Raw genomic sequence first — 21,543 nt, 5'->3', positions numbered from 1 at the left:
TCAATAGAACAGAACATTGGTCTTGAGATAATGGGCTCCTGATGGTAGATTAATGTCAAGGCCAAGCCAAGAAGTTTATTTTCAAAGCAGGAGATATTGATCAGGCGCCAGCATCCCATAACAATAACTCTTCCTTTATACAAAATGACTGATGTGGAAGCGATGCTTTTGTCTGGCGGATATTGCCCAGCTCATAGCTGGGCTAGCCCTGCCTTTTGGGAGGCAGAGTGGTGCAGAGCAGGTGGGGGACACCTTATCCCACTCTATTTTTGACCGTCTCCTGGAGAGTTGACTAGGCCGGCATCCAGCTCCCCAAACTCCATATTAAACTCGCATTAGCTAGCCAGGATGCGTCTCCAGCTCTGCCTGGCAGGAAACCTTCCTTTGTGTAGAGAATGATCAATCTTCAAATCCTTCTCTTTGCTGTGACCTCTGGTTTCTTTGGCCCTGACCATGGTGGCCAACAGCCTGAAGTTTCCTGAAGGACCAGGATGCCCTTGATCTGCTGAGCGGTGTGAGTTGTCCCAAACACCCTCAGAATTCTGAGACGTCCGGAGCCCAGAAGGAGTCCTGGTTTGGGAGGAAGGGTTTATGCCTCAGCTTCCCTGCCTTGACCATGACCCACCGACAGCCGAAAGAGAATGGGAACTGCCTTTAGACATAGAGATCTGTTTGGCTGAAGCTGCTGTCAACCCCCGAGTCCTCTGGGAGCACCCAACAGCCTGAAAGGGCCCAGTGTAGGGCATGCCCAACTCTTCACAAGTCCCTTTAGCATCTTCCACACTGATCAGCACCTCTGTGGTGTTTGCTGGTTATTTGGAAGGATCCCAAGACTGGAGGGGACTCTCCCTCCAGGAGTATGACAAAAGCTGAAGGCCCAGAACGGGGTCATGACTCGCCCTGGGTGGGATGTGGTCACAGATGGTCTTGATCCCAGGTCCTGTGGTTCTGCTTATGGCCCTGGGCCCCCACTGGTGTACCGTTAGGGCCCTCTCCCACCTTCCTTCACAGCTGAGACAGCTGCCACTCAGACCCAGGACAGCCATGGCCCAAGGCTCTGAGCACACACCCCTCCCCATTCCCAGCACTGCCTTGTGCAGCAGTGTGGTTGGTACCAGGCCTTCACCTGTGGCACTGCGGCTTCACGGGAGCTGCAGTCTTCTGTGACCTGGGCGTGACAGCTCACTACTACCTCACCAGGGTGCTCACGTGTAATGGGACAGTCGTGATAAGCACTTAGTTTGATGCCTGGGCGTGGCAGCCTTGACCATGTTCATCATTTCTGTTTGCAAAAGAACGAGAAGTACCACCACCTTGAAATCATACAGCATTTGCCCCTTTGCCCAACACCATCATGGTTTCTAACCCGTGGCCTGATTTCCGAAACGGAGAAAACTGAGACTCAGAGACATGAAGAGGTTTTTCTAACTTAGTGGCAGATCCTGTAGCTGATGAGAATGACTGGGCTGGCGGCGGGGGAGGGTGGCTGGTACAGCCATGGGGCACCTCTGGGGGCCTGGCTGCCCCAGGGTGCTTGTCTCTCCCCAAGGTAACAACAGCAGAAGAAGACTCTGGCTGGTGGCAAAGGGGGTGGGGAACAGCCTGTAGCAGCCAGACCACATGTGGCTGGGACCCCACATATTTGGGTGCAGACACACATAGACCAACGAGATGGCATATTTGCAGCCCCTTTCTTCTGTCGGCTTCCTTCCCTCCCTCCCTGTCCAGCCCCTCGCTGGCCTCCTCACCCACAGGGAACATGGCTGCCTGTTATGGGGGCCGGGCTCCTCAGCACAAGGGGTATGCAAACACCGCCCCCTCCCACCCCTACACCATCAGCCCGTTTCTTGGTGCCTTTCTCCCCTGCAGAACGAGTACAAACCTAATTGTAAAAGCTTGCTCCCCATTCATTTTCATTGCTGCTTTGATTTATTTTATTAGCAAACTTCTTTTGTGTGATGACAGGCTTCATTACAGTGTCTATAAAAGACAATTACTTGCTCTTATCTTCTAAACTGAGGAGTAAAGAAACAAGTGGTGATATGCATCAGAAAGACACACCAGGTCCCAGAGGGCACATGGCAGAAGGGCCCGTCCTGTCGGGGGGGGGGGGGGCGCCCTCTGTTGAGGACATGGCTGCCTGGATGCCACCAGGCCTGGGCGGCTGTCCTACCTGCTGATGGCCAGGAGAAGATGACAGCCAGAAACAGCTTCTACTCTTGGCATTTTGGCTGGGGACCTCTAGGGAGTCCAAACCCTATTTAGTTGTACATGGGGAAAATAATAATAATAACTACCCCCGGTTATTCTGCCATCTGTGTGCTCAGAAGGTGCCCAGGGTGGTTGTTAAGGAGCTTGGTTTTAGAGTAAGGACTGAGGTCTAATCCAGGCTCTTAAGCAAGCTTTGGGAGTCTGAAAGCCTCAGTTTCCCTGTCTGTGAAATGGGATGAAGTTTTGTGCTTGCCCTCTGGCGTTGTGATGAGGCTGAAATGAGGTAATCCTGAAGCACAGGGCTGTGAGCAATGTGTACGCGGCGCACGGGAGCTGGCGGGCACTTCCCTCAGGAAAGAAGAAACAGTGTCACATCCGTCTTTTCCGAGGCTCTCGTTATTTTGAATATATTAGGGGATGCTGTTTCAGGGACTCTTGCCAGCATGGAAGGACCTCACTCATGGTAGTTTTAGATGGTTACTGGACGCAGCTGGTACAGAGTGGGAAAAAACTGGTTTTACTTGATTTTTAAAAACCATCTGAATTTACTTTTAAGTTAATATTTTACGTAATATTAATAATATTATGTAATATTAGTTTTAAGCACATGTGTATCTAAGTTAATAAATTAAGTATTTAATTTAAGTATAGTTTTTAAGTTTTATGCATATGTGTATAAATTAATAAATTAAGTATTTGACTAATTGAACCATATCCTTAGGTATTTATAGACAAGTTGGCAAAAAAATGGGTGATAGTTGCCTTACATTAGATTTTGTTTCTTAAACTAATAAAGAAATTCAGATAAGATGCAGGGTCCCTGAGGTTTGACTCGAACTTTGAATAGAGCACTCACATAACCAGCCAGTGAGGAAGGTGCTATTATACTTCTACATGTGAGGAACCCAAGGCCTGGGGAGATGAAACACCTTCATCCAAGGGATCCAAGGACCCTCGGCTCAAAAATGGCAGAGCCCAGAGTGGAATCCAGGGTTGGCTCCCCCAGAACCAGGCAGCTCTGAGACCTCCAGGGAGTCTGCACCTCTCCTGTTTAATCTTTCTAAAGCCTGGTCCTGACCCTGTTACGGTCTTCTGCCAAGCCCCCTATCAGCACCTGTCTTGTCCTCAGAACAAACCGTACCCTCCCCCACCCCGGCTTGCAAACAAGGCTCTCTGCTACCTGTTCCTCTGTTCTCAGTCGCCTCCGGCCCTCTCTACATGCCCTGTACTCAGGCTGTGGAAGCCGCTGAGAACATGCCGTTCGTTCACTTTTCTGCTCCGTGGAGCACCTTGCCTTTCTTTCCATCAGTAATACAGCCATACTAACTCACTTCCTCCCTTTCCTTCTTTCATTCATTCATTTACACATGGCCTAGTCACTGGTCAGCCTTGCTCTAAAACCCTGTTGGAAAAACTGGACTAGAAACTCGCTGCCGAGCGTGGACCCAATGACCCAAGTCTATAGCTGGGGGAAGGTGCTGGGATGTGCTGGCCAACCCGCCAGGCAGCCTCCCTGTCTGCTCTGTCCTTCCACATCCAAGCCTGAGCTCTCTGTACCAGACCCCGCGTATTCATCACAGCCACAGTTTTCACCCTTGGGAACGTCAGAATCACCTGGAAAGCTGGCTAAAATAGACTGCCGATCCCTACCCTTAGGGTGTCTAACGCAGCAGGTCTGGGGTGGAGCCTGAGAATTTGCATTTCTAACAAGTTCTCAGATGCTGAGATACTGCTGGTCTGGGGCCCACACTCTGAGCACCAGGACATACTGGAATAGTGACAGCCTCCCTCGAGATAAAGGTACTAGTGAGTTCACACAGACAGCCCTGTGAGCTTGGGATTACTAGTGCCCTTACAGATGTGAATATACAGCTTCAGCAGAAAGGGCAACGGAGACGTCCAAGGGCTCACTGAGAGTTCGCTCCAGAGCTAGGTCTGGAGCCGAGGCTTTGGCCTGTGTCTCGTCAGCCTCCATGCTCTTTCCGCTCCTGTCTTTCCTGCCTTCCTGCACCTGTAGCCCCATCACCTCAGCTGCAACAGTGCCAACATTAATAGCCACTAAGCATTTATTATGTGCCAAGCCCTGAGCTAAGTTTAACACCGTTTGACTAACATGATGTTAACACCTATACTATGAAGTAAGGATTATTCTATCCCCATCTGATAGCTACGAAGCTACGTCCAGAGAGGTTAGGTCACTTCCCCAAGGCTACACAGTGACTAGCTGATCGTGCCTGCACCAGAACCCAGAAGGCATGACTCTGCGCGCCAGGTACTTAATCCCACGGTGTGGTAACACAAGGGTTCTGATGGGAGCAGCTATCACTGAATGCCTCCTTTCCGCCTGGCTCTAGGCCAGATAAATATTCCATGCCATTTAGTTCTTACAGCAAAGCTCTGAAGAAGCTGCTCTCGCCATTTTTAGTGATGAAAGAGGCGTGGAGAGACAGGTGTGTACTGGTTGCTTAGCCGTGTACGACAGACGGCCTCGGGCCTCTGAGCCACGTCTCTGGAGGAATGGGGGAATTCGCAGGCCCCCGCAGACAGAGATGTTCATGGGATTTCAAAGGGCCTGCTCAGAGACATGAGCAGAATGCTCTCCCTGCTTCCAGGAGGCGGCTCTTAGGCTGGGCACCTGTGGCTGGCAGGGGGAATGTGCAGCCAGCATGCTCCCGGCATCCCTGGGTAACCCACTGAAGCAAAGAGCTAGCGCCGGGGGCCTGGCAGCGACACCGCAGCTGGTCCGAGTCAGAGGGGCTGGAACGGGGAGGGGAGAGAGATAGGGAAAGGTGCTGGCATGCAGGTGCTTGGATGGCGGTCCCGGATTGCCTTCTGCCTCTTGGACTGGTCTCTGGAACTCATTTCTCCCTCCTGGGCGGCACCTGAACTCCCCTGGGGGCTGGACCTGACTTCCGGGCGCTGCCTGTAACAGTGGCCTCTCTCTAGGTGGGCCGCCTTTCCTCCACTCTCCCACCACGGGGAGTGACGTGAGCCCGGGGCTCTTCAGGATCAGGATACCTGGGATCTAGCCGAGGTTACCCTGGCCCAGTCACTGGACCACTAAAGACGTTGGGTCACAACATCGACTGTAACCAGTTTCTGGGGGTGCTCCTACTTTCTTTCCACACTCTTCCATTTAATCCTCCTGATGCTGCTGTGAGTTTTACAGAAGGAAAACCTGAGCATTTTCCTCTTGAAAATTTGCCCCAAATCTGCAGCCTGGGACTGGGTTGGGCTTTGACAGCTATATCCAACAAAGCAAAGCCAGGCCCTCTGACGCTCCTGCCTCTACTCAAACGTGATGGGTTTCCCTCTCCAACAAGGCTGTCTCCCGTCTCCTCGTGTGGCATTCCTTTACTCCCTTGCTAACATGAGCCTGCCCCAGGGGAGCCTCAGGATGTCCCTGTCTCTCCCTCCTATAGGGTAGTGGCTGCTGCCTCTGCCTTCTTGAGCCCCGCTCCTGAGCTCAGGGCGTTCAGTCCTTTCCTGGGGTCTCCTCACTGTCACTGCCTTCCCTGGAGTCCTGCCTCAGTGGGAACCCTCATCCCTGAACTTGCAAATGGCCCAGACACAGCAGTGGGGTCTATATGGTGAAAGGGTGCTGGGAGGGCTGAAAAACTAACATTTTTTTCCTTCTTAGTTTAAAAAAAAACCAAAAAAACACAACTTAATTTTTTCCTGATTATAGAAGTGATAAGTACTTATGATGAACATATTCACTGTTACAGAAACACATCAGTAGAAGGGGATGGCCGCATCTGGAGCTCTCCTACCCCTGATGCCGTGAGGGACAGGAACCCTTCATGGCTCTGTGGGTCAGAGCCAGGCTGCATCTGAGTCCCAACAAGCAGGGCTGGCCTCCCCGTTCCAGCTGTGTGATTCTGTGGAAGTGACTTAACCTGAGTCTCAGTGTCCTCGTCTACAAAAAGAAGAAAATCAGAGCAGCACCCTGGGTGTATCATGGAGGCTGAACGACAGTGTGTGAACAGTGCTGTGCAGGGAGCCCCACACATTTCTAGTGTGTGTGCCCAGGAAATATTACTTGGCATTGAGGAGAGTCTCTGGGTTTTTGTTTGCTGGTTTGCCTTCCTCATATTTTTAAACATTAAACATGAGATCATATTCCATATATACTATCTTTTACTTTGGTTTAAACTTAATTTTGGAGGCATCTAACTTTTTATACTACTCCATTGTTTAGGTGTGTTCTAACTTACTTATACCTGTAGGATGTACATTTGGGTCATTTTCCATCGTTCCCTATTGTTAAGTAAGGTCTCAATAAATAGCTTCTACCTAAATCTTTGCTCATCCTTGTAGCTGTCTCTCTTGTACAAACTCCTGGGTATGGAATTTTAGGTCAAAGAATGTGCTTGCTTTGGCATGGAACAGATTTTGCCAAATTGCTATTCCCACGAGCTATCCACTTACCATGTTGCAAAGCCCTCCTCTCTCCTGCAGGCTCGTACATATTGTCCTGCGGATACTTCCTTTCTCCTGGATCTCAGAGTTGAAGACAGCCTAACCGTGGCCTCCCAGAGATACTGGGCTGTCCTCCTTCTGGCTCATCCTACTGCTACTACTTCTACCAAGACAGCCCTGTACCTGTGTAAGTCCAAGGGCTTTCCCCACGGCATCTTATTTGATTCTATCTCGTGGGATAGGAAGCAAAGTTATAACAGCACTGTCGGGGAAGTGAGGGCCAGAGAGGTCAAGCAATTGGTTTAGGGCCCCCAGATGGATGGATGGAGAGCCAAGATGAGAAACCAGTGCCCTGCCTTCTTGCTGAGTACCCTTCCCACCATATCACTGTTACCCAAAGATGGTGATATAAGTCTGGGCGAAGGAAGTTTTGTCAGATATGAATTGATGCCACTCAGTTATTTAAAATACCTAATATGGGCCAGACCCTGGGTCTAGAGATAACCGCCAGGGAGCTCACAGTCCAGTGGGGAAGACAGGCCACCCCTTGGGTCATGTCAGAGTGAGGAATCCAGAGCCAAGCCAGGACTGACATTGGGGTGGACCCTAGCCAGTACAGGGAGCTCAGGTATGGCTGCATGTGGGCTGGCCAGACTAAGGAAAGGCGTTTCAAGAAGTGTGAACAGTTTGCTTCCAAAGATGACTTGACATATGAGCACAGAGCTTGTGAGTAGTTCCATATGGCTGGACACACACATCTGTGTGGACATCTGTGGTTTGCTCTGCCCCACATCCATTCTCCTTCTAGATGGAGTCCCTGGACTCTCCTCTGGGGAATCGGCCCAACCCCACTTTCCTGTCTCCAGGATGGGCAAGGAACCAGCAGGCCAGTGAGACTCAACTTGGGGACTTCTGCAGGAATGATGGGAAAGACAAACTCTCTTTCCAGTGGGATGCTGGGTATTTCCACAAGAGAAAGCCTGCCCGGATGAAAGCAGAGTCAAGGGACTGAGAGAGATGGAGGCCAGAGGAGATGGATTAGTCCCCTGGATCCAGCCAAGCCTGAAAGGTCCGTCCTGGAATTTCCACTGTGTGAGCCAACTGATTCCGATTTTTCATTGAAATCAGATTGACTAGGAATTAGGTCATCTGTAACTAAGAGTGCAGACTAAGGCAATGGGGCAAGAGGACAGGGGGAGGTTTGACGGACAAGCAGGGGTCAGCTCACAGAGGCAGGTACAGGCAGGCTATGGAGTTCAACATTTAACCAGCCACTAGGACCAGGGAAGATTCTAACTGCAAACCTGGAGAACTTTGATCGTCTGACTGTGCCTTTTAGAAACAAAATCTCTCCTGGCTGAGAGAAAGAGAGTGAGAAAAAAAAATCAATGACTCTTCCAGAAATTTCAGAGCCTTCAGAATACCTCTTCTAGGGTTTTCCCATCAGGATAGATGGCCTACTCTGGAATAGGAGCCAAAGTATTAATTCATCAGTCCCGATGGCGCATATCAATTTATCTTAATTTCTGAAAATACACTCGAGCCTTTCAGACCATTCTCTTTTCTCTGTCACCAAGAAGAAAACGGGTCTCAGCAGAGATGAAGCAGAGGGAATACCGCCCTTTCAAAACGTTCCGCTCTGGCTGAAATGGAACACCTGGCATCACAGGGAGGTGTCTCTGGCACATGAATGGGCTTTCCTGTCCCCTCAGCCTGGCGGGCAGGCCTTCCGCGGGGGCTTGGGGGACAATGCGCTGGAGATGAGCCATCACAGGCTCTGGGAACCCACACTCTCCAAGCCAGGAGAGAGAAAACTGAGGGAGGCCAGTCTCCCTTCCAGACCTGGGCGCCTCCTCATTACACAGAACACTTTCCCCTCGAGAAGAGAGACATTAATTGGATCAAATGAAACAGGAACCAGCCTCCTTCCCCCTCCCGGGTGAGAGACTTCCAATATGGCTTCATTACTGAGTCTTTTGTAAATAAACTGTGTGGAGAAAAATGCCATTTGTTCTGCTGTAATTGCCTGATGAGCATCATTAGATGGGTCTTTGAAACCCACAGAATGAAGTCTTTTTGGGTTTAGGAATTCCTTTGTGCAAAGCCTTCTCTGTTCACTCTTCTCCAGGGAGGGCGTTTCTGAACCAGGACTTCTTGACCAGGGGGGTTGGTTTCTGGCCAGTGACACAATGGCTCTGTTTGACACACCGACACAAAGTTATTGAGTGCCTTGTCTATGTCAGGCAATCCTTTAGGGACCTGGGATACAGCAGTGAGTGAAACACACACACATTCCTATCCTACTGCCATTTCCATTCTGGTGAGCGCTCAGAACACAGGTGTGCCCATTTCTGGGCACACACTTGGTAGGAAACTTCATAAGTCAAGACTGTTTGCTGGATTGAGGAATTGTGAGGTTACAACTCTTTGGATTCCCTGTGTGTGGTTTCACTGTACCCATAAAGATGTGACATTTGGAAACGAGACCGCATGGCCTAGGGATATGAAACGAATGACATCTGTGCCATCACTTGCTAGGCCTGCACCCATGGCAGACATCACTAATCAATCACTGCCTTTCCTGATTAGCTTGGCTGCAGCTTTGGAATACACAGTGACACAGTGCTGGGTAGCCCCTATCCCTGAGCACATCGGAGTTGGCTGTGAGAGGAAACCTCTTTGCTATTTCTTACTTAGACTGTCATTAATTCACTTCACTGAGAGGCTGTAGAATATCCCAGTAAATTAAGAATAACCCCAGGAGCGGGGCAAAAACAGATGAAAGGGGGAAAGACTGTGGTCAACTTCACAGGCTTGTTTTCCTCTCAAGTGTCCTTCTCTCCCTCTCCTGTCTCCACAGAGGCCTAGGAAACGTGGCAGGTCAGAGTGTGGGCTCTGCAGTCTGCACACCTGGGGCCAGGTCCTGGTTCCATTACTCCACCTTTGTGGGGCCTTGGTCTGAGCCCCACTTCCCTGCCTGTGAAATGGGCATAATGATGACATCACTCTGCTAGGGATGCTGGGAGGATGAAATAAGCCAGCACGTGTGAAGGCCTTGGCACAGTGTCCTGTCAGCTATGAGCAGGGCTGAAACCCAGCTGTTGCACATCAGAGGGGACACAGACCTGTTTGCAGCTGGCGTCCACTCTGACTGGTTGGTGCTTGGACCCAACCAGGTTGGTGCTGTTAAATACTTCGACTATCAGCCCTGGACACGACTGTTAGTTTAGGGGCCAGGCCCCTTACGGAGACAGCTCAGAACTCCGGAGGTAGAACAAACGCAGATTGCCCTTCAAACCAAAATAATGTGGCAGAATTCCAGGTTGTTTTCTTGCTAAGGAAGGGTTTACGTTCCCCGGTTCTGAACGGCTCAAGCAGTAGTGTGCGCAGTGACAGTAATGATGTCGAGAATGAAAACAGACTTTGGGATGTTGTTCAGGAGCACCCAACCAGCATGGTCACATTTAGTTTTCTGCTCGGCCCCGCGAGGATTCAAATATCATTAAGCTCATTTTGTGGAAGCAGAAACTGAAGCTCGGAGAGGTGAGCCTTCCTTATCCAAGATCACACAGCTGGTCGGAAGAGGCAGAGCTGGGATGTGACCCCATCACCTAAGTCTCAGTCACTGAGACAACGGTCTCTTGCATAAAAAGTTGGGGCCCAAGCTGGGGGCGGGGGGTGCATGGGGGTTGTGTTTTCCCAACAATGCTGCTACTGGCCATCCCCTGTGGGTGGGGATATGCCCTCCCAGGGCTCCCGGGGATGTTAGCAGCAGGCCCTGGCCGGCCCCAAAGGCACAGAATAAGCTAACCCTTTCCTCAGAGGGGCCAAGCCTCTCTTCTTCACCTGACTCAATGTGGAATCCCACAAGTGAAGGAGAGAAAGTGGCCCTAGAAGTGTGGGTAGCTAACTAGTACCCACCATTTCCCTATTACCATGGTCCAAGCTTCTAAAGCACATGGGTTGGTGTAGGGTAAATGTTTATTTGCTGAATCTTTTTTTTTTAAACATTTGTTGTTGTTGTTTAATTATTTTAGACAGAATATGTGCATGCACCCCCCCCCCCCATGTAAGGGAGCAGGGGGAGGAGGAGAAGGGGAGCGGGGAAAGAATCTCGAGCAGATTCTCCGCTGAGCACAGAGCCAGATGTGGGGCTTGACTGCTGGGCCCAGGGAACATGACCTGAGCCCAAACCAAGGGTCGGACGCTTAACCCACTGAGCCACCCAGGCGCCCCTCACTGGTTCTTTAAAAAATTCTACCAATTCTTGCTGGTTGTGTCCCCAGGTTGTATGTTAAGCACTTCTAAGACATTACTTCATTCAATCTTCACAACAGGTCTGTACGGTAGGTAGTATCATTACTCTCTTATTTCAGATGAGGAAAGAAAGCTAATGGAACTTGGCCCAAATCACTCCTGAGAAGTGGAGCTGGGATTTGAAACCACACTGAGAAGTGGAGTTGGGATCTGAAACCACAGTTTTCTAAGTCCACAACTTGGGCTCTTGACCACGACTGGTCTCTACGGCCCACTCCAGCAGTGATGGATACAAAAGGGAAAACCTGAGAGGTGTGGCCAGGAAGCACTCAGGCCACCTCAGGGTCTGGGAGGCCAGAAGACATCCTCAGAGCCCAGGACTCCCTTAAACCTGTGTATCCTGCTTGTCCTGGTTTCTGTTCCCACAGCTGGTTCGCTGTGTGTCTCACTGGGAGACATGATACCATCCTCACTGGAAGTGAGACCTGTCTTATTCTAACGCTGCTGTCCTAAGAAGTGGCCAGTGTAAGAGCCGTGGTTAAGGCTGGTCTATGGCACCCCAGGTCCACTATCACACACAACAAGGAGTGGCCCATGGCCCCCGACTTCTTCACTTGAGCAATAGGAACTGCAGAACCCTGAGGGTCCAGGCTTTCCAGGCTCAGGACAAATGCCGAGGGGTGCGGCAGGGAGAAGGGGGCATCCAAGAAGGCGGCTCACCTTGAATGAGATTTCATACTGCTCCCCTCCCCAGATCTCCAGGCCTGGGTCATACCCGCCCAGTTCCCAGAACCATTTTCGATCCACAGCGAACAGTCCACCGGCCATCACGGGAGACCTGTCAGGGAAGAAGAGTGTGGTGTGAAAACCAAACGCCCCAGCCGCGTGCTCTGAGTGTGAGCGGACACTGCTGCTCCCCCGGGATGGTGTTGGCACACTGCCCTGTGAGCGCAGCCCACATGTCTAGTGGGGAATCCAAGGCCCTTCCAAGGGAGGGCTCAGGCTGTCTTCTATCTTGGCCGTAACAACCCTTCTTAAATGCTACCTTTTAACGGAACTGATCCAAAGCTCCTTTCAGCCCTTATTTGCGAGAGGAAATCATAGGAACGTGGGCCTTGCAGCTTCATTGGCCATGCCTCTCTGGTTCTCCCATGCATTCAGTTGTCTCAATCAGGTCCCTCCAAGCCTGTCTGGGTGTGGAATCTCTTAGAAGACAAAAACACAGCTTGCTGGGCCCTACTCCAGACCTATGAAGCAGTCCCTGGGGGATGAAGCCTAGGACTGTGTGTTTTCAGACAGGTTCCTTGGGTGATTCTCAGTCAGCCCAGCACTGGACATCTATTCTGCTGAGAGTTTGCAGAAGAAGACACAGTCTCTGTTCTCTCTGTTAAATTGGGATACAGCTAACTGCACACATTCACTGCCTCATTGCTCTAATCACTGAGTGCCAGCTGAGCTGTAGGTGCTGGAGGAATGTGGAGGTAAATCAGAGTTGACCTGGGACTTCAGGGGATGCTAGTATGGGTGGGCAGCCTCGTCAGGATAGTAGGATCCAGAAGATCGGTGCGGGGTAACAAGGGCCTCTGGCAGGTGCAGAGAGCACTATGGGAACACCAAAGGAGGGACTGTCTGCTTCCAGATCTTGGGAGGTGAGGAGGGGGGCTGGGGCAAGAGTCAAGGAAGGGTGCTTGCGGGGTGGCATTCGGGTGGGTTTGGACAAGTGGGAAGTGAAGAGAGAAGAAGGAACCCTGGAGAGGAAAACCCCAGGAGCAGGAGCACAGGGATGATAAATTGGGGCACCATGGGCAACAAGACATCAGCATGGCATCATGCCAAGCCCAAGGGGGATGCCAGACTGCAGCCCGCCTGCATCCCCCCCAGAGTGTCTCACAGGCCTGGTCCTTGAGAGGGCTACCAGTATTTGCTGAGGGAAGATCTCTCAGAGTTGCCATGTCCTTGTCAGGCTCCACTGAAAAACTCCAAACCCTCAGACCAGATAACATTCCAGCAGCAACTTCCCACCACCTCCTGGCCTTGGGAACTGCAAGCTCATGGAAATTGGGCTGATTGAAAAAGAACGTAGCTAACCCACATGCCTCCCAAGCTTCCCTTAGCAGGTGAGCCTTGACAGCAGAGGAGGGACTCGTTTCAAAGAAGAGCCCCTTGAATATTCACTGAGGGCTCAAATGTGGCAGGTGCTTGCCTGAACTAATTTTTTAATAAGACGGCTACTCCTCGTGTTGACCTCCTGAGATAGGCCTTGTCCTTCTCACCCTGCTGATGCATATAGAAACCAGAGCACAGACAGGTAACTTGCTCAAGGCTTCACAGCTACCAAGAAGGTTTTGAATCTTGAATCTTTGCCAGAACTCACACCCCTCAGGGCCACAAAACAATTCTTCCTGTCAGGCAGGAGCCATTAAGAGGCAGGTGATGCGTGACCAGGACAGGGGATCGGGGTCGGAAAGCCAGTCCTCCAGCTTCCTCTCTCCTTTACCTTTGGTGGGATCTGAGACAAAGCGTTTAACCACTTAACCCTGTGTCGCCTGGTACAGCAGCCACAGGCCATGTGCAGCTGCCAAACACCTGGAACTGAGATGTGTTGGAAGCGTAAGATATGCCCTGGATTTCCAAGACTTAGTGTGAAAAAAAAAATAGGGAAGGCCTTATTAATAAATTCAGGGGCGCCCGGCTGGCTCAGTCAGTGGGACTTGCAACTCTTGACCTTGGGCTTGAGAGTTTGAACTCCATGCCGGGTGTGAGATGACTTAAAAAGAAAATCTTAAAAAAAAACCCCAATTTTGAAGTGTGGGTCTCATGTTAAAATGAGACTATTCTAGGTATACTGGGTTATGCAGAGTATATTACAAAAATGAATCTTAGCTGCTTCTCTTTACCTTTTTTATGTGGTCACTAGGAAATTTGAAAGTACTTTTGCGGCTCGCATTATATACGGACAGTGCTGACAGCACACCTCTGGGCTGGTCTGCCCGTCTGCACAATGAATGCGTAGCTGTGTTTCCAAGCTCGCATTGCCATTATATTTCTGAAAGTACCCAGTATTATGAAAAATAAGGTGTCTAGTATCAACTTTCCTTTGTTGTGCGGTTTGGGGTTTTCTTGGCAGGAGCCGCAAACACCCCGCCTTGGAGGGGCAGGGAATGTTTTGGAGCCTTGTGGTTCATGGGAAATCAAACCCAAGACTCTGTACAGGGAAATCAGCCTGGGTGGAAACCAGGGTCAGAGGCCAAGGAGCTGCTGTGGAACCGGGAGGATATTAGCCTTAAGGCATTTAGATGCCGGAGGCTCGCCTCCAGAGGGAGGCCTCCCCTCCCGCCCCGTCTGTTTTCTGCTGTGTTCAGCAACAATGACAACAACTCTGTGTTTAGTGTCTACCACCCACTTTCCCGACATCATCTCCGACTCTCACAAAACTCTATTCCTAGCCGCCCTTTCAGATGGAGAAATCTGAAATTCAGAAATGCTACCTTCTCCGCTCAAGGGCAGGCACTAAGTGGAGAGGCTCAGTTCCAGCAGGGGCTGCCACCAAAGCCTGGGTCCTTTAAACATCATCCTACTGCCCTGTGCCTACAGACTGCCTGCTGGCTGGCCCCGTGGAGGGGTGTGCAGAAAATGACCCGGATTTTTCCAGTGGCCTCCCCCTGGGTTTTGTCCAAGTACAGTTACAGAAAAGACACTTCTGGAAAGAATCAGGATACAACAGGTGGAGAGTCGCTGAGGAAGCATCTAGGCCAATGGCTCTCAACTGTGGCTGCACACCAGCATCCCCTGGGGCTTTAAGGAGCATGGATACTGAATCCCAGCCCCAGAATCCAGTGCAACTGGGCTTGGGGGTGGCTGGTGGGTTTTGTTTGTTTGTTTGTTTGACAAACTCCCCAGGTGACACCAGTGTGCAACCAGGGTTGAGCGCCACTGCCCTAGGGCAGGCCTGATGCCTACTGGGAGACACGGGGGAGAGCCCCAGAGGAAACCAGAGGTGGTCTCTGCCACTAAGCAGCTGTGGGGAATGGACTTACTCTTTCCTCATCCTGCACTGAGAAGATGAACATGCGAGACCCATCTTTACACACATTTCAAATGTAGGGCCTACAAGTCAGCTTACAGTACGAGTGCAAGCCAAAAGGGGTTCTGGTCACCCCGAAAAGTCTGTTTTCTGTAGCCCATGTCACCTTGGGCATGTCTCATGTCCTCTGTGAGCAACAGGGTCTGCATCAGGCAAAGGTGGAGAACCGTACCCCACCCAGGGCACCTTGGTGAAGATTGTGTGTGGACAAGTAATGACCCCCTTTCTCAGATGGGAAGCGTGAGGCACAGGGAAGCTGGGGTTCACTGGGGTTAAACTGTGCTTAAGCAGGTGTGGTACACAGGATAATGGTCCCCAAAGAAGCCAATGCCAACCTCCTGGAATCCTGGAATACGTCATATTTGCAAAAAGACTTCGCAAATATAATTAGGTGAAGGATCTGAGATGGGGAGATTGTCCTGGTGGTCCCAGTGCAATCACAGGGGTCCTCGGACATGAAAGGAGGGCCAGAGTGAGAGAAGGGGATGTGATGATGAAAGATGGATGGAGGAGGGAGAAGGAGTGGGAGGGGGGAGGGATTGAGAGGGAGGGGTAGGGGGGAGGGGGAGAGAGGGAGACTTGGAGGTGTTACGCTGCTGACTTTGAAGATGGAGAAAGGAACCAAGAGCCAAAGGAGTGAGCAGCCTCTAGAAACTAGGAAGTGCAAGCAAATGGATTCCTACTTAGAGCATCCAAAGGGGACACAGCCCTGCCAATACAGTGACTTTAGCTTAGGAAGACTCCTTTTCAGACATCTGAGCTCCAGAACTTTAAGAGAATAAATATGTGTTGTTTTAATAAGTCAGTAAATCTGTGATCATTTATAATTAGGAAACTAATACAGCCAGGAAGCTGGGTATTGGCTTTCCACAGGTTTTTCCACACCTCCAGCAGGGGAGCCAGAGTGGCCCACAGGACAGCACAGGATGGGCACCTGAGAGGCCCTGGCTCTAATTCTGGTCTGGCTGCTAACTTACTGTGTAAGTCAGCTGCACCCTCCCTCCCTGGGGCCTCAGTCTCCCCATCTGCAAGGGGCTGTAGTCCATTACCTAGTGGCCCCCTTGGCTTTCACATTCTAGGATATTATAGGTCCACTCCACACACTCCAAACTTCTACCATGGGACAAGCTGCGATTTCCCAAACACTTCCCTAATCTTTCCGAGAGGGTGTAACTAAAGGATGGGAGACCCGGCTCCAGAGGCAGACAGACCTGCGTGCGTATCTAGCCTTGACCCACTTGAGCTGGGAAAGCTGCCTCACCCCCTAGAGCCTTTGTGCCCCGGCTTGGACAAGATGGAGAATAATTCTGACTACCTGTGGTTGTGGAGGGTTAAAGAGGACCTGCACACAACGTGCTCAGCACTCAGCTGGCACTTAGCAAGGGTTCAGCCTGTGCTGCTGGTGCTGCTGACAGGGATTACGATTGTGCACTAGACTTAAGGGACAAAGCCACTGGGCTCACCCCTATGGGCCGTCTGGCCAACCACAGACGTGGACAAGGAAGAGGTGGCCAGCTGGGAGGTCCCTGAGCTGAGGCTCTGGGACAGGCTGGGAGGGGCTGCGCTTCCTGTTGGGGATGTCGGCCCTGTCCCCATGTTCCACACTCTTGGGGAAGGGGGTGATCCTGAGTTGGGTGTGTTGGGAAGGGGTCACTGGGTCAGCCACTGGGACCAGCCTGGGTCGCTTGTACTTACTCAAATGGGTCGCTGGGGTCAGCTTTCTGCAGTTCTGGAGGAATTGGGATCCGCTTATAGTACATCTCCCAGTCAAAAGCGCCCCGCATGGCATCCCCCGCCTGTGTTTCGTACCGGAAGTCATCGTGGTCAATCACGTCAATCATCGGGCACACGATGGTCTTGCGGTTCCGAGCGATACGGTCTGAAGAAGCCAAGATATCCCCGTTAGGGAGGCGGGACCCCACTCTGCAGCTTACTCACATTTTTAATGTGCCCTGAGTGAATTCTCTGAACACTGGAATTTGAGAATCCCAAGAAGAAGGGAGAGCGCAGGCTTTAAGAAAGATGGGCCAGGCCTCCCATCCCGTGCTGCCTGTGAGCCACATAAATAATGTCTCTGAGCCCCAGTGTTCTTTGTGAAACAGGGAGAAGGGGCTCCGAGTCTCAGGTGGCTGAGTACCAGACACCCGTGACAGCTAGAGGCGCTCAGCATGGTCGCCTGTAATGGTCGGCACTATGGTGGAGAGAGGCTCATTTTCTTCGGGGAGACCTCCTGTCCTAGCCTGTCAGGCTCTACCTTGCAGGTCCTAACCTTGACTTGTGGCCCAAAGTAGTTAGGCATCCCGGCACGTGTTGCTGAGAGTTTCTCAGAACTTCGTAGCTATGGTCGGTGGCTGAGTGGCCCTCCCTGTGAGAGTTCAGCTCAATTCTTCCAATGGTGGCAACTACTGAAGAGGGAATGGGCTATGTCATGAGTCCCTCATGACCTGACACGTGCAAGAGGTCCTGGCAGACCTCTGCTCTGCAGGAATTCTCTAGGCTAGGGGATTCAAGATGGCGGGTGAGCTCCCTAATTGGATGGCCTTTCATGGTCCCCTTTCAGTCAGGAAGAAGCTGATTCACTCTGCTCAACCTACCAACCAGAATTTTAAGCTTTGGTTGGCTTTGTTCTTCAATGTTCCTTCTGCGAAGAAGCTGGGGTATGCCAGCGATCGGGGAAGATGATCTGCCATAAGGGGCAAATGGGCTGTGCTTAGGGGCCTGTCTGCTTGGGCCAGCAGTCAAGTTCAAGGCTTGGAGAGTGGACCCTTGTAGGGCCAGTGGAGGCTGGCAGCTGCCTAGGGTTCAGGCTTCATCAAACAGAGTTTTCTTGCCTTTTTCTAAGCTGCAAGACACGATCCATAGGTGGTTCATGAAACTGATTCAGTGTATCTGTAAAATGAACCAAATAAGAATACTGACTGTCAGGGTGCATTCCAAGAGAAAAATAACTTCTTCAGGAAAAGTGTTTTAATCCTGCTGCATGGGTGTGTGTTTGAGTACCGGATTGAGATGTCCAGTGTATTTCTAACTGTGGCACATGATCAAAACAGATTGAGAAATGCTCCTTTCAGCAGCGTGTCCTCTGGCTGCCAGTGCCAGTGCACCCACGCTGTGTTTACAAGCCCGCCAGGGCTGCCCCTGCCCCAGCTGCACTGAATCAGAATCTCTGGGGGTGGAGCCTGCGTCTGCCTGGTGAATGGGCTCCCGAGTGATGCTTAGTGAAGTCGAAGAAACTTCTCCAAGGAAAGATCTAGAGAAGTGCTTCCCTTCCCAATTATTCAGGGCCGTGCAGGGGATTTCACTCCTACCGAGGCTCTGGGCCCAGGACACAGGGCTCTGCTGGAGGTTGACTGATTGTGGGAGGTGGTAGGTCAAGGGTGGCATCGGACAGACAGTATTCTGGGGTGCTGCACTCGCTGGGGGACAGAATGCCCAGGTCCAGACCCTGGTGTCATCACCTACGCGCAGCAGTACCTTGATAATTATCTGATGCCTCTGAACCTTGGTTTCCATGCCGACAAAATGGAGAAAGACAACACCAGTCTCCTGGGGTCCCTGTGAAGACCGAGTGGGACAGTGGGGCCAACATTGCTCAAGCCAGCCTCTCACACATGCGCACATCCCATCAGCACGCCGCAGACATGGTCTGTGACCAGGCTTGCAGAAAGAAGCTCAGAAGCTGGGCATCTCCCTCGTTCTCTTGGTGCTTTAGTTCTCTCATTTGTTGTATGTGGATAATAATGCCTGGCCTGTCTGCTTTACCCCATACCCGTCAAATTCAAATGTGGCTGTGTCGTTAAAAAGCTAAGGGACTAGCAGAGCCATGTGGATGATGATGATCATGATGATGATGATGACGATGAGGAGAGTAGTTGTGGTGGAAATGAGGATCAACAGTGGCTTTCCTTTGGGGGGACTGAACCCTTCTCAGGCTCAGGAATGCCTCATCGCCACAGAAGGCAGAGTGAGCTACGCCAAGGAAGTGTCTGTTCCCGGTTTTGAGACAAAAGCCCTGATGCGCACTGTGGGCTGCTCATCTGAACAGGGACAGACTTTTACTTCTATACCACCCGTTCATGTTTCTATCGGAAAAATAAAAAATAAAAAGAGGGAGCATGTTTCTTCCATGTATTCTGCAGATTATGACAATTACCCTCATGTATTTCCATAGAAACAGAGTTAAGGGCTATTTAGGCTCCCAGCTCAGCTTCGTGCCCCACTACTTGCTTTTCTTTATGAGTCACTGGATAACCCAACAAATGGGTTCTTCTTCAGCACCGTCAATTAGGTGATTGATGGTGAGGCTTTTTTTCTTCCTCTTTCCCTTTTTCTCTTTCAATAACGAGAGGCAGATGCAGACACCTCTTGACTTAATTAAATAAACAGTGTACCAGAAAATTTGTGCTACATCCTTTCCCTAACCCGGTGGGATCCTGGACCCTTGGGGTCAGAAGCACGAGGTTCCACGCTGATCGGTGTCAGAGAACAGATTTGCTGGATTATCCAATTGAACTGTGTGGGTTTTGCTTCCAGTTTTCACCTCTGCTTGGTGGCCTAACCAGGGCCCCTCCAAGTGTGGTCCCTGGAGCAACAGCGTGGGCACTACCTGGGAGCTGGTTAGAAATGCAGCTTCTCAGGCCATACCCCTAGATCTCCTAAGTCAGAGACTCTAGGGTGGGTCCAGCACTCCGGTTTTTTTTTTTGTTTGTTTGTTTGTTTTGTTTTTTTAAGATTTTTATTTATTTATTTGACAGAGAGAGATCACAAGTAGGCAGAGAGGCAGGCGTAGAGAGAGGAGGAAGCAGGCTCCCCACTGAGCAGGGAGCCTGACTTGGGGCTCGATCCCAGGACCCTGGGATCATGACCTGAGCTGAAGGCAAAGGCTTTAACCCACTGAACCACCCAGGCACCCCTAGCACTCTGTTTTAAGGAGTCTTTCAGGTGATTCTGATGCAGGCTCACGTTGACCCTAAACTTTAGTCCCCTTTGGTCCCCAGCTCTCTGTTGTGGACAGCATACCCACCCATGTGTTAGGAGTTCAGCTTCTCTCTAGATTGACAACTCTTCTCTGATTTGCCTCTGTCCCTGTCCCTCACCTGATTCCCGGTCTCAATGGGTCATTTCCTCGATGCCCTCCTGTTAGCTCCAGCTCACGGCCTTCAGTGAATCTGAGCTCTGCAGAACTCAGACCTCTCCCTCAGCCAGCTATGAGGCACCTCACCGCCCAGAATCCAAACCTCATGCCTCCCTTCTGTCTGCAAGGCTGTGGTGGATGGCTGCTGGATCGTGCTACTCTGTCCACAGCCCTTCTCTGATAGCTGACAGAAACTCTCTAGAGAGGAAAGGAGTTTAGGGAAGGCAGTGTGGTGTTGTGAGAGTGGACAGACTTTGGGGCCAGACAGATGGTGACTTTGACACTTACGACCCTAAGGGAACAATACTGAGTCACCTGGTATCTCTGAAACTCAAATTCTTCTACAATTCTGACCTGGCATGGTTTTGTGAGGACTGGAGATAATGCTTACAAGTTTCCTGGCTCGGTAGCAGTACTGTGAAGGTTAACTATTCTAAGTTGCTAGGATAATGTCCCGTACAGTTTGGTTCCTACCATAGACAGCCTTGGCTTGCTTTCCAATAAAGCTTGAAGTGATCTGGGGGAAGCAATCATGTAAGTAGATGTTAGTGTGCTGTAGTCACTTCCCCTCTCAGCTTTCTTCTCTATAAAATGAAGGGACAGGGCTTGAGTGAATTTTTAAGGTTTCTTTGGGCATTCCTGCATCCTGGGGGCACCTGAGCTGGCTGGCTGCATCTCAAGCAGCCAAGGGAAGCCGTGTGGATGATCCCTGCAGAAAGCTGGGGCTACCTAGCCTTGGGAGGCCACTTACCGAGCAAGGGGGGGAGCCAGTTGACATTGGCCTCACAGTGTGAATCTAAGAATGTGATCACATCTCCCGTTGCTGCCGAGGCCCCCAGCATTCGGGTCCTTATCAGCCCTTCCCGTTTCTTGGTTCGAAGAATCCTCACACTGGGGAAAAGAGCCATGTAGTCTTCAAGTGGCTTCTTCAGGTGCTCTGTGAGAGGGACAGAAGGGGACAGATGGGTAAAAACAGCTGCTTAGTGACCATTCTTGCCACCCCTCCCTTACGTGTGCCTGTACTTTAGAGTTTAGACGCAGCTTTCCCGCTGGGTGCCTCGTTGGCCCTTACACGCAGGATCAACACCTGTACGCCCTACATGGGAAAACTGAAGCTAAAAGTGGTCCAGGGACAGTGTTGGGCCTGGAACACACAGAGCTCCTCTGTATGAGAGGGTGCACAGCATGACTGGGACCTAGTCCCTCTCTTTCCGGAAACAGTACTCCGAAGTTGCTTTGTGAAACTGCCACCCCTTCTTCTTAGGAGGAGCTCACTCCAACTTCTGGAGCCGAAAGGGCAGGAACATGTGGCACGGGCCCAACCAATCAGGGCCTATCATTTTCTTGCCTACAGTGTAATTGGTTCAGGGATAGCCACGTGACTCCAGTCATATGAAGAATTTGAGAGGCAACATGGGGGATTTGGGGGTTAGGG

The 21,543-nt window shown here is 51.0% G+C and overlaps 1 protein-coding gene across 1 annotated transcript in view; it reads right to left on the bottom strand.

Annotated features, from left to right (window-relative positions):
* Positions 1-21,543, bottom strand: part of GALNT10 (polypeptide N-acetylgalactosaminyltransferase 10) — a 214,038-nt gene that overhangs the window by 23,392 nt on the left and 169,103 nt on the right. The window contains exons 5-7 of the mRNA XM_059417212.1: positions 20,860-21,045; positions 16,670-16,853; positions 11,611-11,728 (exon numbers count right to left, since the gene is read on the bottom strand). Coding sequence (XP_059273195.1) covers positions 11,611-11,728; positions 16,670-16,853; positions 20,860-21,045 — 488 coding nt within the window. The remainder of the gene's footprint in view (positions 1-11,610; positions 11,729-16,669; positions 16,854-20,859; positions 21,046-21,543) is intronic.

This window comes from Mustela nigripes, chromosome 12 (genome assembly GCF_022355385.1).
Source record: "Mustela nigripes isolate SB6536 chromosome 12, MUSNIG.SB6536, whole genome shotgun sequence".
NCBI lineage: Eukaryota > Metazoa > Chordata > Mammalia > Carnivora > Mustelidae > Mustela > Mustela nigripes.
The sequence above is the reverse complement of the archived record's forward strand: the minus strand, read 5'-3'. Positions and strand labels throughout refer to the sequence as shown.